General features: G+C 44.0%; 1 protein-coding gene and 1 long non-coding RNA gene across 3 annotated transcripts in view; both read left to right on the top strand.

Moving 5' to 3' along the window:
- Positions 1-7,821, top strand: part of CHN1 (chimerin 1) — a 93,443-nt gene extending 85,622 nt beyond the window's left edge. Inside the window, exons 9-13 of the mRNA XM_005519817.3 lie at positions 2,493-2,666; positions 3,377-3,454; positions 4,590-4,727; positions 5,711-5,816; positions 6,889-7,821. Of these exons, the coding sequence (XP_005519874.2) occupies positions 2,493-2,666; positions 3,377-3,454; positions 4,590-4,727; positions 5,711-5,816; positions 6,889-7,060 (668 nt within the window). The 3' untranslated portion in view covers positions 7,061-7,821. The remainder of the gene's footprint in view (positions 1-2,492; positions 2,667-3,376; positions 3,455-4,589; positions 4,728-5,710; positions 5,817-6,888) is intronic.
- Positions 7,822-8,367: 546 nt separating this feature from the next.
- On the top strand, positions 8,368-14,233 carry LOC148183852 (uncharacterized). Of its 2 annotated transcripts, XR_015773127.1 has the most exons (5): positions 8,368-8,505; positions 12,321-12,418; positions 12,506-12,570; positions 12,901-13,013; positions 14,134-14,233. It is a non-coding gene; the product is annotated as an uncharacterized LOC148183852 (long non-coding RNA). The 2 variants fall into 2 exon arrangements; XR_015773126.1 differs by lacking the exon at positions 14,134-14,233 and having other exon boundaries at positions 12,901-13,678.
- The last annotated feature ends 445 nt before the right edge of the window (positions 14,234-14,678 follow it).

Below are 14,678 nucleotides of genomic sequence, written 5' to 3'. Positions count from 1 at the left end.
TGGGATTAATGAGGTCAGATTCTCAAAGCCTGTCTGACTCTATGGGATTAACAATAACACAATTACTGTCAGAAGCAAGGTTTTCACAATGAAAACATCTCTGTAAAATGAGATTTTAATTAATCGAAACTTTCTTGTATATAAATATAATTAAGATGATCCCAGTCAAGGCAATAATTGGTTTAAGTCAAGATACTTGGGAGTATGTGTTTTTTTTCTTTTTTTTGGTGTATTTTATTCTTAATGATCCTTGGGTTTCCAGAAATGTAACTTTGAGCTATATTGCTGTCTGTGTGAAGCAGCTAATTTGCACTCACAGAATCCTTCATGAGTTCTCATGAGTGAGGTACTGCCATGCCAGTGTTGTAGACATCATTTTTGATAGGCAGGTATTTCATGCTTGTTGGAAGAGGTGCTTCTTGAGGCAGTTTTAGAATTGTATGTACAATAATTATATTTGCATTTGTAAATACTATTATTGCAACATTAAGGTTTATTCTTAAATAAAGGAAGTCAAGATTTAAGATTTCCTATGTGGTCTCAATTGGCTTTCCTTGTGTGTGTGTGTGTTAAGATGTTGCCTCTAATTATATGACTATTTCTTATTTTTACTCCTCAATTTTGTCTTTATTTTGAAATCTGACTGCTTTAGTAGCACTTATTCAGTATTTTGTCTTGTTTTTAAAAGTGCTGGTCTTACTAATGACACAGTATTCAAACCTTACACCAAAGGAGAGTAATTTTACCTTTCCACAAACATTTATTGATTTGGTTCTACAAGACCCAGAGGAGGCAAGAACAGCTTCTCTCCTTGCCCTGTTACAGTTGGGGCAGTGACTCACTAAAGGGCTCAGGTCACGTCTTCCAGTGAATTCAGTGGTTCCCTTGTTAAAGCACAGAGAGAAACCTGGTTTTTCAGAGTTCAGGCAAAATGTGACACAGGGCACAGATATTTAAAGCCTAGGAGGAGCTCCCCTTGCCTGTGCTGGCTGGTAGGCTCAGTCTCTGTTCTGTGCCCAAACAGGCAGGGACATGCTGGGCATGTGGTCACTTTGGGCTCTTGGAGCACTTGACTAAATGTGGGATATAGATAAATGTTCAGGTGAAAGCGAGGCTGTCACCGTTCCCTCTCTGCCGGGTGCCTTTGCCAGCGCTGAGGAACCGGGCTGCCCAAGCCACCCTTCCCCACGCTGGGTCCACACAAGGCAGCTGCTGGGGGAGCTGGGGCAGAGCAGCCCCCGGCCCACCCAGGCTGGCCCCCAGCACCCCCGGGGCACCGGGGTTGGGTTTGGGTGCGTGGCACTGCCCGTGCTGGGGCTCACAGCACACAACCATCCAGGAGGGAAATTCAGCACCGCAGCTCCCTGCCCCTGCCTTCCTCCTCCTCACAAGGAACGGAGGTCACTCCTGCACAGAAATACTTCAAGAGAATTCTTATCAGCCATTTCATCTGGATCAGGATCGGTGTGTGTTTTGATGGATTGAAGGTGACATGCCAAACTTTAATTGCAACCAGAGGATCCTAAGTGACAAATCTGGTTGCTTTATAGGCCTTTTAAGTAAACAAAATGCTTTTAGCAGGAGGCTGCAGCAGACTTAGTGGAAATTAGCCATCAGTTCTGGGGTTTACTCTTTTGGAAAGAACTACGTCAAATAACTTGAAGCTTTAATGAAAGTACAAGTATTGGAAAAATCAGAAGGAACAAAATATGAAGGGATTCTCATTAGATAGGTAGTAGGTAGTCCTGCAATGAGAGAAGAAAATACAGATTTTCATCAAGGCATTGATCCTTCAAGCTCCTACAGTCATCCCTTAATCCTGTGACAGTGCAGGGCACTCGGGATGGCAGGGCAGCAAGGTGCAGAAACGCCTGCAGAACAGGAGTCCCTGTGTGTTCCAAGTGCACATCAGAGTATGGCAGCCGCCCTCGCTGGGATGTGGTGCTGTTCTCGCCGGGCTCAGCTGTTTCCTGACAAGCACCTGGGAGTCTGCACAGAGATCCCTCAAGTGGCTCAGGTTTTGGCTCTGCCTTGCCAGCTCACTGCAGAGGAGCTGTAGCCTGTTGGTAACCCAGTCCCTACCTTCATGTCACCCTGGAGATGTCTGAAGTGCCAGATCCAGGACTACGTTGAAGATGGACGTGTTAGGAAATCCTCAGTAACTTGGGGGAAAAGTCTTCATTGGGACATCAATGTATGTAATAGTGGTGGGGAACATAATTGACCCCAAGCCTCTGATTTGAAAAAACATGGAAAACTTTTCACTCTGTGTTAGACCTTCTAGAAAGAGAAGAAATGTCTTGGGTAGAAAATCCTTCTGACTTCAGGGCTGTCCCTACTCCCAGGTATTTGATGGTTAAGGGCCCTGAAGAGAAATAGCTGTTGTGAGCTGAGGTCAGATCCTGCCAGAGCCATTTGTACTTCAGAGCACTGATCTCAGAGTACATTTTCAGCAAACACCAGCCTAATCACGTTTTCATTTTTTCCCTCAGATTGTGGTTTAAATGTGCACAAGCAATGTTCCAAGATGGTCCCAAATGACTGCAAGCCAGACCTGAAGCATGTCAAAAAAGTGTACAGCTGTGACCTTACCACACTAGTAAAAGCACACTTCACCAAGAGACCAATGGTGGTAGATATGTGCATTAGGGAAATTGAATCTAGAGGTAAGGCATCGTTAATGGACTTTTGTTGCTTTACTGATAATCCATTTAGATTGATCTGGGTCATCTGGGTTTCTGCTGAATGTATGATTGCTCAAAACAGATTTGCACAAGACATTTTATGACTGCCAATTACCCTGCACAGCTAATACTATACTGTGCATTATTTCATGGTTCATACCATTTATAATTTTTATAGATTCTGCTAGAAATTGCTTAATGGGCAGTTACTGCTTTGTAGATACATATTAGTGCCTATCTTTCCAATAATATATTTATTTTAAAAGATTAAGTGGACGTGGCAAAACAAAGGGTGTTAATGAATGTGCTCACTTTTGCTAGCTCTCCTAGCCCACACTGAGTATCCTTTTCTAGCATTAGGGTATTTGTTTTCATTCTGAAATAATGACTGATCATCAAGTATGTTAATCCGAGTTATTTTTAAATGAGTTGTAATTGGTTTAATATGTTCCTTCAGCTCTGAAGTCATTTGTGTAAATACAGTTTAGTGCTGATAGAACAAGGCATCTACTGCAATGGTCAGGGTTAAAAACCCAGGATAAGGTTTCATTCTGGAAGAAAAACCTGATAAGGCTTTTAAAGCATGTCTTCTTTTTCTGCCTTAAATGAAAAACTTGCCAAGGGAAGAACAAAGTGGAAGGCAACTGTGAAAATAAGGACTAATTTTAATCTTGTTAAAATGTTCATTGCAGGTCTTAATTCTGAAGGACTGTACAGAGTCTCAGGATTTAGTGATCTTATTGAAGATGTCAAAATGGCATTTGACAGAGGTACAGCCTTTCCTGCATGCTGGAACTTGGTGCTGATGTATAAAATATATACAGTTTTCTGCAGAGCCTCTGTCTCACGCTCCACTGCACCAGTGGTCTGAAGGAGTCCGACGGCTGTGCTGGCAGGAGGGGAGACACCCCATCAGAAAAGCACATCAGCTTCACTTTGGCCTTTATTACAAAAATCTACTTTTCTCCTTCCATCAGTATCTGTGCTCCAGTAACCATGTGTGTAGGAAAGGACAAAGCTTTGTGAACTACTGCCCTAGTTTGCAAGTCAAACTGCGCTCAGAGGGGTGGGGGAGGGATAGAGGGTAAGTGGTGAAGTGCCTTAAGAGAGCTGTGCAACTTAAATCCTTCTTTCTGGATGAAAGCTCCAAAATAATAAGATGACTGCAATAGTGCAAACAAAGTTTGAATTATTGCAGACTAAAAGAAGGTCACTGAGAACAAACTCTTCTCTCTGAGAAAAGACAGTGGGAAAATTAAAGGCTTTCCAGCTGCAGTCCCTCTATCCCAGTAGAAATCAAGGCCAGAATCTGTGGTGGAAACTCTCTTTCCTGTTTGTCTGGAGGACTGGACCGATTCACACAACATCTGCAGTGTTAGCAGGGTGGGGACATGCTGGAGAAGCCAAGTTCTGGATCTGTGTCCGCTGCACTTTGGAGTAGGTAGTACGTTGTAGTTAAATGGTGAACACATGTTTTTCCTATAAAATAGGGGAGCTGTGGACAAAGCTGGTTCTTTGCCTTTTACTTTTTTTCCCAGACTCCCTGATTTCTCATGCAGTGCTGATGAATGCATTTCTTTGCAATGCAGAGCTAAACGTCCACACCTTAATCCAAGGCAGATACTGCAAGATCAGGCAGGCAGGTTTTAAGAAAAAACCCAAGATTATTTTTTAGTAATTATTTGAAACAAAAAAAAGATATGTTACTTTATTAAATGCTTGAGGTTTTCACCCTGAAACCATGAACATCACAGTCCAGTAACTGTTTTACTTACAAAAGCCAAAATCTGTAGTTGTTTCCTTTGCAATAATTTTTGCTTAAGCAAGTTACTATTTTTCTTTTGAATACTGTTTTACATCTGTTTACGTTTCCAAGGCTTTAATATCAGTGCCTTCTCCACACAGATGGGGAAAAAGCTGATATTTCTGTGAATATGTATGAAGATATCAATATTATCACTGGTGCACTTAAACTGTACTTCAGGGATTTGCCAATTCCACTCATCACGTATGATGCCTACCCAAAGTTTATAGAGTCTGCAAGTAAGTGTAACACATTTTTTGTCTGCTTTTCATTCTTAGCCTTAGTCCTTTTCGTGCAGGACTGGCTTATTCATTATATAGCTGTCCAGTCAGCTCTTACCCTGCATGCCCAATTTAGTAAGGATTGCAGAACTAAACATGCAGTGCACATTACGGCCTGACCGTGTGATGCTCTGTGAGCATGGTTACATTTTCTTTGCCTTTGTCACCTTCATCACACATTATGGATTACATCACTTGTGTGACTTGCGTGAATCCTGGGTACTTGACAGTGATTATTTAAAGTCTGTTGGGTTTGTGGTGCCATAAAGAAGGTGATTTATGGAAATGTTTAGAAATAAGGTATCATTTGTTTCTGGAGTTGTCCATTTTGAGTGTTTTCATAAGCTGAGAACCACTCATCCCAAAGCCACCTTTGGGGCTGGCCTTGCAGAAAGTAGGCTTACTGCAAGAAGGGCAGTAAGCCCAGCTGGAACTTCTCTCCCAAACATCCTAGCTGCCTGAAGCATGTCTGTGATGTGTTCACACCAGCCACACCTGGAAAGGTGTGAGGTAGCTGTGGCTAGAGAACAAGGACTGCATGCTGGCTGTACAGCTCCTTCTCCAAAGAAGGCTTTTTCCAAGTTGTATAGAGACAGCCAAGGGCACTGATGGCAAAGTTCCTAGTACCTTCTGTTCTCCCAGAGTTGCACCTGTAGATTATTTGTGCAAAGCCAGTCCAGTTAGCAAGGATTGCCAGAGGATTTTTTTAGTAGGCTGCAGGGAATCTTTCAGTGGAGTGCAGTTTGCTTTGGGGAATTTTCTTTGTCCAAAACCAGTCACATCCTTATGGTGCTCTGAGCACCTCTTTGGACAGACAGATCCTCCGTGAGTAATCCAGCAGAGCTGTGAGACCCTGTCTCCTGTGCAGGCCACCAGTTGCTGCCTTTCTGTGTGTGAATTCTGGCTGTCTGTGTGGTGACAGTTGAACATCTGTGTTTCAGAAACCACAGATCCGGATGAACAGCTGGAAATTCTCCACGAGGCGCTGAAGCTGCTGCCACCTGCACACTGTGAAACATTACGGTATCTCATGGCACATCTGAAGAGGTGGGTGGAATAGCTGCAAAGAACTCTAAGCCACACTCATTTTTAGCAAAAGTCCATGTTAGCACCTCCAGAAAAGTCTGGTCAAGGCCCACCAAATCCTGGAGAAGGCCTGTGCACAACGGCAAAACTCAGACCCAGGGGATTATCCCTTGGAAAGCAAAACCAAAGTGGCATGTTAGGGTGTCCATTTTAGTTTCTCAAGTAATGTGAACTTCCTGTCAATATGTAAGAATCATTCCCTTTCCTTAGTAAAACTACTTTATTTTAAGCTTTCTTCCACATTCTTTCATTTTGTAGTTCTTAAACAAGTAGGACTGTGTTGACTCTGCTGAGTGCCTCAGGCAAAATTCAGCTACTGAGTTCCTGCCTGGTTTGTCCCTTTATTTCAATGACATTTCTAATGGGTATTTTAAAATGGACAAAGGGATGAGAGTTGTAGGAACAAAAAAATCCTCCTTACAGCTTGTGATCTGTGAAGTTAATTTTTCCTCACCCTGTTCAAGATCAGCTGTTGCTGCTCTACCTAGCAAGTTGCTTTTGCTCCTCATATTTCTGGTATATGTGAAAAGGTAGAAAGGTGACAAAATTCACTATTTTTAAACTTCTCTTTTAATGCTTTGCTAAGAGGAGCTGTGCTGCTCAACAGGCCATTGTCTTACTGCTAAATGCAGGTAATCAGACACAGCTCCTTTATTTGGAATACTTAGAGGCTGGAGACACAGCAACTTGGTAACATCAGTCTGACCTGTTTTCAAATAAAAACTAAGGCAGAAAGGGAGAAACAGAAGACAAATCTTGTATACCAAAGGATTTGTTCATTAAGTGTAAGTGAGCACGGTCTGTGTGCTCTGAGGACAGCACCAACCCACCACAAACCCACACAGCATTTGCTTTTACTCACTCCCAACTGTTTCACCTGACACTCCCATGTGGGACCTGCTGGAAACATTGGCCTCTCCTTCTCTTGGGGAAAGGCACACATTTTTGTCCAGTTTCTCTGGTTTTCAAGCATATGCAGGCATGGTCTGGCACAGAAGAAATGTGAGAATCACTGAGTGGTTTTTTTTTACAGAGTAACACTCCATGAAAAGGAAAACCTGATGAGTGCAGAAAACCTGGGCATCGTTTTTGGACCAACTCTTATGAGAGCGCCGGAGCTGGATGCGATGGCTGCACTGAATGACATCCGCTATCAGAGACTTGTGGTGGAGATGCTTATAAAAAATGAAGACATTTTATTTTGAATATTTTTGGGGTTTTGTAATAAAAAAGGAAGCAACAGTGTTCTATGGATGAAGGAATATTTTAAAGTAATTTAATGGCTCTTGTCACTGAATTCCATATTTGCTAGAGCTTTCAATGTATTCAGGATAAAAATGAAGGAACTCTTTGTCGTTTCTGTAGTGCCATTCAGCTGATGTTGAAAAAGGTTAACACATACTTTCCAGTACTAGTAATCCTGGGTGTTTATCATGTTAAAATTAAAAAAAAAACAAAATGCCTAAAGCTATTGCATGATTTGCTCCCTGTTCTCCCTGTTCTGGTGAGACTCATTCCATGAAGAAAACAACTGAACTGGTGCAGCATCTTTGTTCTGGATAGTTTGTGATTGTAATTCAGCATGTTTCTCCGTGTAAACCTGTTGTGATTCTGCTTTTTTTGTTCTATGTAATTGGTTTCTGATACTAAAAAGAAGGCAGACTTATGTGAAATGGAGCCTCTGGCCATTTATTGACATTTCATATTCTTCTCTTCCACTTTTGGGGCTGATTTCTTCTTGGGTTTCTTTCCATTTTTTCATCATACAGTAATTTGTTTTTAACAGAAACAAAATTGTACTTTAAATGCTACTTTAAGTAATTCTCCATGATGTTTATGGTGGTTGCAGTGAAATCTGCAATACTGAAGAGTGTTCCTTTATTATTATTGCTATTTCAATTGTAATTTTGTATTTTTATCTGGCATGCATATATTAATTTATTAAATTTTGCTTTTAGAACTCTAACATTATGCTACTTATTTTTACTTACTGAACTTATTTCAAAAATACTGATTGTTTCATTTCTTACATGGGCACTTTAACACCGAACAACCTCTGACTTAAAGAAATGAGTTAGAGTTTTACCAGTTTTGACAAGACTATTCTAAGTATTTTGGGTCCTGACACATTGCTAAGGTTCCCACAAATTCCTGTCTACTTTGAAAACTCCTTTCTTCCTTGTCTAAGATGCCTCTCAAGAAGGCTTCAGAACTCTTAAATGAACCAAGGAAAGTATTGTCAAGCCATCTACATCTTCATGAGATACATCTATTGTTATAATTGCCTATATGTGAACTGGAATGGCAGTTTATAATTACACACCTGTAGCTGCCCACAGTAGATGGATACACCACGGAATTTCAAATGCAGACACGTCCCAGAACACTCACTTTGCACTTCAAATGTTCAGCTCTGGTGCAAGCACTTTGGTCTGCCCCACAAAGCACCTGGAGCAGGGGGAGAACAAGGAGGAATAATCCCCTAGTGATCAGAACCAGCTGACAACAGTAAGGTGCCTCACTGCATCCCGCCCCTCCTTGCATGTCTGGCTAGGAGAGGAGGGGTGAGGTGGTGGTCCTTCTGCAGCTCTCCTGAACTGGGGATTGAAGGATCCCAGGAAGGAAAAGGTGAAGCTGGGGATGTACAATGGTAAGCATGTGGGGAATGCTGCTGTGGACTGGGGGCTGCTGGGGAGGCAGGATGGGGGAAGTTTTGAGGGAATCTAAAGTATGGTTTGGTTTGAGGTTTTTTCCAATCATCCGTAGTATTAAAAGTAGCTTGCTGTTAACAACTCCTGTACTGATTAGTGCACATTATCTCTTTATTTATGGCAATGAGCTGCAGCAGATGGAAATCTCTACGTCTCCAACCATAGCCTTGTCTCCCCCCAGCCCAAAAGGAGTGGCCCATATGCTGCTAGTCACATCTGCCTTGCGCTCCAGCAGCCGCACGTGTTCACCACTGCCTTGCTCCAAGCCAGCTCCTAAACTTGCTCTATCTCCCGCCGCTGCCCCGGCGCTCAGTGATGTATTTCCTCACTCGGCCCTGTGTTTTGGATGGCTTCTCAGGCCAAGCATCACCCCTGCCCTTTGCAGCGTCCTGTCCCTGCACTCAGCCCTTGGCAGCACTGGAACGAGCTGGCTCTGTGATCAGGAGGAGGGATGTTTTCTGCAGGTGATGCTGGCGGGGTGTTGCGCTGCAGCGTTTGCAGTGCCCGCTCTGTGCTTGCCCTGGCAGCCGGCTGTGGCCGCAGCATCCTCCTCGCACAGCGGGAGCTGACCCAGGGCAGGGCCGTGTCCCTCCGTGTCCTTCGGCAGCCCCGGGGAGCCCGAGGAGCCCTCGGCTCACCTGGGCAGAAGGCGGCTGGCCCGGCAGTTTAGTTCCCCTTTCCAAAGCCTACAGCGGGAAGCACGTACTAAGTAGCAGTAATTAGAATAATTACCTTTTCTTCTGCTGTGAAAGATCTAGCTTCTCCGTCTGGGTGCTGCTGACACAGCTGCTCGCCTTGCTTTGCTACAGGCGCTTTCAGCTGCGTTTAGAAGCGGTGGTGGCCATCGAGAGGTGGATCAGTGAGAGGAAAGGACGCTGAAAATAGCGAGCCAGATTTGCTTGGGGATGGTCAGTGCACATAGGGCAAACAAGCTTTGTTAGCTACTAGTGAGCACCGGCCTCCTGCTGGAGAGGTGCCCTCTCAAGCCCAGTTTAACAAGTGACTATAATAATAAAAGTTTCTGCAGGAAAGGAGGAAAACCTAAATGGGGAGCCACTGCTGAAAGAAAAAACAAACAAAATTCCCTAACACACATACACGCAAAAACCCAAAGCCAGAGCAAGCAAGGGCCCTACAACTCCCCCCACCCAAAAGTAAATAAAATCACCCTCCAAAAACCCATGTCAAGAAGGGCAGCTTTTCCCTGATGCCCAGGCCCCTCTGCCCCTGGGAGCAGTGACAGCAGCTGCAGCACAGGAGCTCGGGTCAGGCAGCCAGGCCCTGCTGGCATCAACACCCTCCACTCTCCCCAGGTCTCACATTGTGATGGGCTATGAAGGAAACTGCATGCCAAGGGATGATATAGCTTCAGAATGTGTTTAACACCAGAAAATATCAATATTCAACTAATTAAGGCTGACTCTGTCTCCAGCCACCCAGCTCACCCCACATGGAACACAGATTCACATTTCTTGGATTCTAGTATGTGGGTCATGTGTTGTGTTAGGGTCAGGAATGTGGGATGGAGGACCCCAGCAGTCAATGAAGTGCTTTCTTGACTTGGAATCCCAAGAATCTATATGAAGTGACTTTTCTTTTTTCTCTTTAATTGTAATTTTTTAAGTGTGTGGGCAAAAGCCTCCATTTTAATCTTGTTTTTTGTTACTATTGTAATGAAGCTCTGATCTTTCCTGAGTGGTAATCATTTAAACAGGTAGTGCAGAAAAAAAGCCTTTGCAGTGAATTTGATATTTCTTTTTGCTAACCAGGAAGATGCTTTGCATGGGCATGCAAGCAATTGCATGTTTTAAGTTTCATTTATTTGATTTTTTTAATTAAACACAGAAAGCGGGCATTTTCCATATTTGTATTAGTTAAGTGACAATAGAATAGATAATCCAGGTCTATGAGAAGCAAGGGCTATCACCAAGTGGATTTGTTCTCTGAAGGAGCTGATTTCCATGAGGAGTAAGGGTTGTCTCTAGCTCTGTTGACCTTGCTGTCTCCAGTGCTGCAGGGTACGTGTGGACAGCTCGGCAGAGACACTGGAGCCAGCTCACGGGCAAAACCTTATCAAAGGGCAGGTGGACACAGAAAAAGATGGGGGAAAAGGGATTAAACTACAGGTCCCCACCAGAGGGATGAGTGAGCACCCCCATTTCAGGCTGCAGAGCTCGGGGAAAACACTGTGTGCAGAGGGCCATAGGCAGGGAACCTCTGGTGAGGCTTTAGGAGAGCTCTGTGATGAGGGAAGCAAGCTGCCTTCTGAAACAAGAACACAAGCTTCTGCTCATGTCAGCTTAGCTGACAGGATGGATAAACCTGTTATTTATAATTAGATTTAATAACAAACTTTTCTGGTCCTTCCCCCTCCAATGGCAAAGGAAGGAAGAAAGGCTTCTAAAAGGCATTTATGATATACTCACTTTGTTCCTGACCTAATTTTTGCATGCTGATGAATGTTCTGCAATGTTTTTATTACAGCTATAATTATATTGCAGTTGGGGAAAAAAAAACATTTAGTGAACCTAGCAATCATGGGTTTCTTTTTAAGTCGTGCAAAATTACTGCTTAGCAACTACACCTCAGCCCTAGAAGGCTTATGTAAGGCAGGAGGAGGAGGGCCAGGACGCAAGTCGTGGATCACAGGGGCTGCTGTGCCAGCCGCGTAAGGCAAGGTGCCAACCCTGCGCTCTGGCCACACGCTGGCGGGACAGCAAGCACAGGGCCCTGTGCCTGGCTGTGTGAGGGGCTGGGGTGGTCCTGGCACTGCCCCCCCTGTAAACTTCCCCAGGGTCCCTTCCCTGCAGCACGGGACTGGTTGGTGCCCTGACCTCTGCCTCTACCTGAATCCAAGGACCCCAGGCTGATGTACTGAGAGGAGAAAGCCTTACCTGTGCATTGGGGAGTCCAGCTCTTCTTCAGCTTTTCAGCACATTCTTCCCCTGCCTTAGTCATGGACATTTGGAGTTCTGCTCTTCACCAGAGACCTTGCATAATCTGATCATTTCTTCATGCTGGCCTGATTGTCTCTCTGTGATCTGGCTCATACCACAGAGATACTCTTCTTGATGCCTCCTTCTAAATCTCAGTTTGGACAGCATGATTCAGTGATTATCGAATGTCTGTTGCTGATTTAACAGAGTAACCTTCTTCTTTGACCTCTCCCAGGAGTGATGTCAGTAAGATGCTCAAGGAACTTGTTTAAGAGCCTTTAGTTAGATGTCCTTTTCTATTTCTCATGTATTTTTTCTCAAGGACATGTATAGCTCTTTACATGACTCAGGTGTTTATCAGTACTCTGCCATGGTCAATTGGAGCAAATGGTTCTTAGGCCTCTGGGAGCCTTTAATTAATGTATTTCCTGAGGCAATTAGGCATTATTTTGAAATATATTTTTGGCAGCCAACCAGGATTTATTTTCAAGTATTATATTGCCTGAAAATTTTCTTTCTTGCTACCAAGCCTGAAGATTGTATGCTCAGCTTTTTCTCTGTGCCTTTTTTTTATGTCTCATTACTAACTCTGTCACTAATGCAAATAGGATTGTACAAACTATTAAAATCACTCATTTTGTAGATTAATATTCATAAATGTATCCTAAAGCTTGCTTGAAGGATCATTCACTAAACTCAAATGAACTTAGCACAATGCTGTTTCTCACTGCTCAAATCCAGCACCTACTCTGTTCTCAAAAAAGGGGAGATTCCTCTAATTTGTTATCTGTTCTTTTATCCCCTTTCATGTTTTCCAGCATCATGATGCTGGACATATGTGGTTTATACCACAACAGCACTCATATGACATCTTCCACTAAACTACTGGAATTCAGGTACACTGAGCATCAGCAAGGTGAGTTAGACACCACCAATGTGGTGCAGGACAAGATACCTCACAAAAACGGAGGTTTAAAATCCAACTGAGTACTTTTATTTAAAGTAGGTAGAGGCCAACAATGAAATACTTCTGGAGGAGGTGGAGCATCTGTTGCAAGCTGCTGCAAGGTCAGTTGCATTGACATTTGCAAACCCCTTCCTCATGGAAAACTGTGAGCTTCTCCTGGAAGTACTTCTCCGTGCCATTCAGAGAAAAGGCATCATTTCCAAATGTGTTACAGTACAAATATGTTACAGTAAAATGTATAAGTACATTTGGTTTAAATTTAATTCAAAAAAATCCCAAACCCCAGCAATCCATGTTCAGCATTGCAAATACTCATTCTCAATCATTTCAAATACACTGCAATGCTGAGTCTCTACAGCTCCTTCACGCCCCCTCATTGGAGGAAGAGTTGTGGTCTGCCCCCAGCTTACTTTTGAGTTCTCTCTCTGTAGCCTAAATCAAGAAGGGTTGGTCTGAAGCTGCAGCAAAGAAGCGACTTGGCATTGACGGGTGAGGATATCGGCAGTGGAGGAAGCTAAAGGGGTCACAGGTGCTGCCATGGAAGGTGTGGACTGGCTTGTTCTGTTGTCTGTGTCCCTCCTTGGTTTGGAAATCTCCCCCAGCATCAGGAGGAACCTGACTTTCTCTTTCTCTTGTGCTGGTGGGAGGTAAATCCCTCTGATGTTCTCTTTTTGACCTGCAGCTCTGATGTGTCAGGTTTAGCCTCACACCTAAGCTACTGTCAGTTTGCTCATAGTGTTAGTTAAGGATGAGGTCCTGCTGCTGCCATAACCCTCCTGGAGAGCCAGCAGTCAGCACAGCAGCCTTCCCAACACCCATTCCAGTACATCACCAGCGACCTGCAAGTGCAGAGGGCACAGAAAGAAAAGAAAGGGAAAGGGGAGATAAAAATTTTCAGAACTGGTTACCTAAAGTAGCCAGGAAAAGTGACCAAGGAAATGGGTCACATGGAATATTCTTTTTAGTGAAGGCAGGATATTGCATGGGATGATGTGTGTCATCAGGACGCTGCTAAGCTGCTCACACCACAAAGTCACTTGCTGTGCTGCGCTTCAGTGCTGAAACCTTTCATGTGTGAACACAGGCTGTGTGCAAACTCCAGGGCTGTGTAGATGTAGCCTCTGTCTGCTAGGAGGATGAACTTCAGAATCAGGCTAATCCACAAACTAGACTTGGTTAAGAATCATTAAACTGGAGCTCTCTGTTTCAGTGCCAGTTTCTTTCATGGGGCTGCTCCTGTGCACAGCTTGGGTTACACTCACACTTCTCCCCTTGCTGCAGAGTGTGTTTACCAAGATATTCCCCCAACTGCCTTGAGTATGGTGTTTTGAACTCCTGTCAAATCCCAAATATTGGTGAGCAGGGAAATCTGGAACTTGTCTTCCTGTGAAATGCTGAGTAAAAGTCCGTGGGGCTGTCAGGAGTGGGAGCCACCCCTGACTCCTGCCTGGTGTTCAGTGTCCACCCATTTGTGCCTTGCCATTGCCAGCCCCCACCCTCCTGCAGGGACCCAGTGATCACTCTGAAGGTGTTTCTGGAGTTTAGGGTATATCTTCGTTTTTCTGTTTCATCAGTTGTAAACACAGACTTGTAAGTTCCCAGTTGTCTAACACAGCCAAGATCTTGCAGGCTGCCAAGGAGGTAAAATAAATTTTGTGTGATAGGTGAGAGCTACACACCAGGAGCCACAGAAGTCAGTATTTTCCACTAATTACCAAGAAAATTCTGTGTGTGTTGGCAAAGATCCCAACATAAGCAATAAAAGTGAGTATTTGGCATGAGGTCAGTCCTGGGTAAAGCACTTATCAACAATTCCAAGCGTGTCATGTGCTGGAGTAGAAATCTGTCCCTGGGAGCACGGGTGGCATTTCCTGCTTTAAAACACTCTGAAGGCTCAGGTAGCACAGTGAGGTAGATGTTGACTTTTTAAAGGCAAACACTGCAGCCCCAGGTGAGAGGGATGCTTTGCAGAGATCTGTGGTAAGTGTTTTTTAGGATCAGCGAGGGATTATGGAGGGGAAGCTCCATGTGGGAAGGGAGATTCCCACTCAGCCTACTGGCAGAATTAAAAATAAAGCAAACTTGTTTCTATGTGTTTATCCAGATCATACGAGCAATGAGAGAGCCTGCACCCCAAAGGTAGGCACCCTGATGCTCTCACAGGGTTACAGAGGTGCTCTCAGGATCACAAAAGTTGATCCTAGTTGCA

Source organism: Pseudopodoces humilis, chromosome 8 (genome assembly GCF_049639895.1).
Source record: "Pseudopodoces humilis isolate 2021_Gansu_Grassland_sample_001 chromosome 8, ASM4963989v1, whole genome shotgun sequence".
NCBI classification, from domain to species: domain Eukaryota; kingdom Metazoa; phylum Chordata; class Aves; order Passeriformes; family Paridae; genus Pseudopodoces; species Pseudopodoces humilis.
This window is presented reverse-complemented; position numbering and strand designations above follow the sequence as displayed.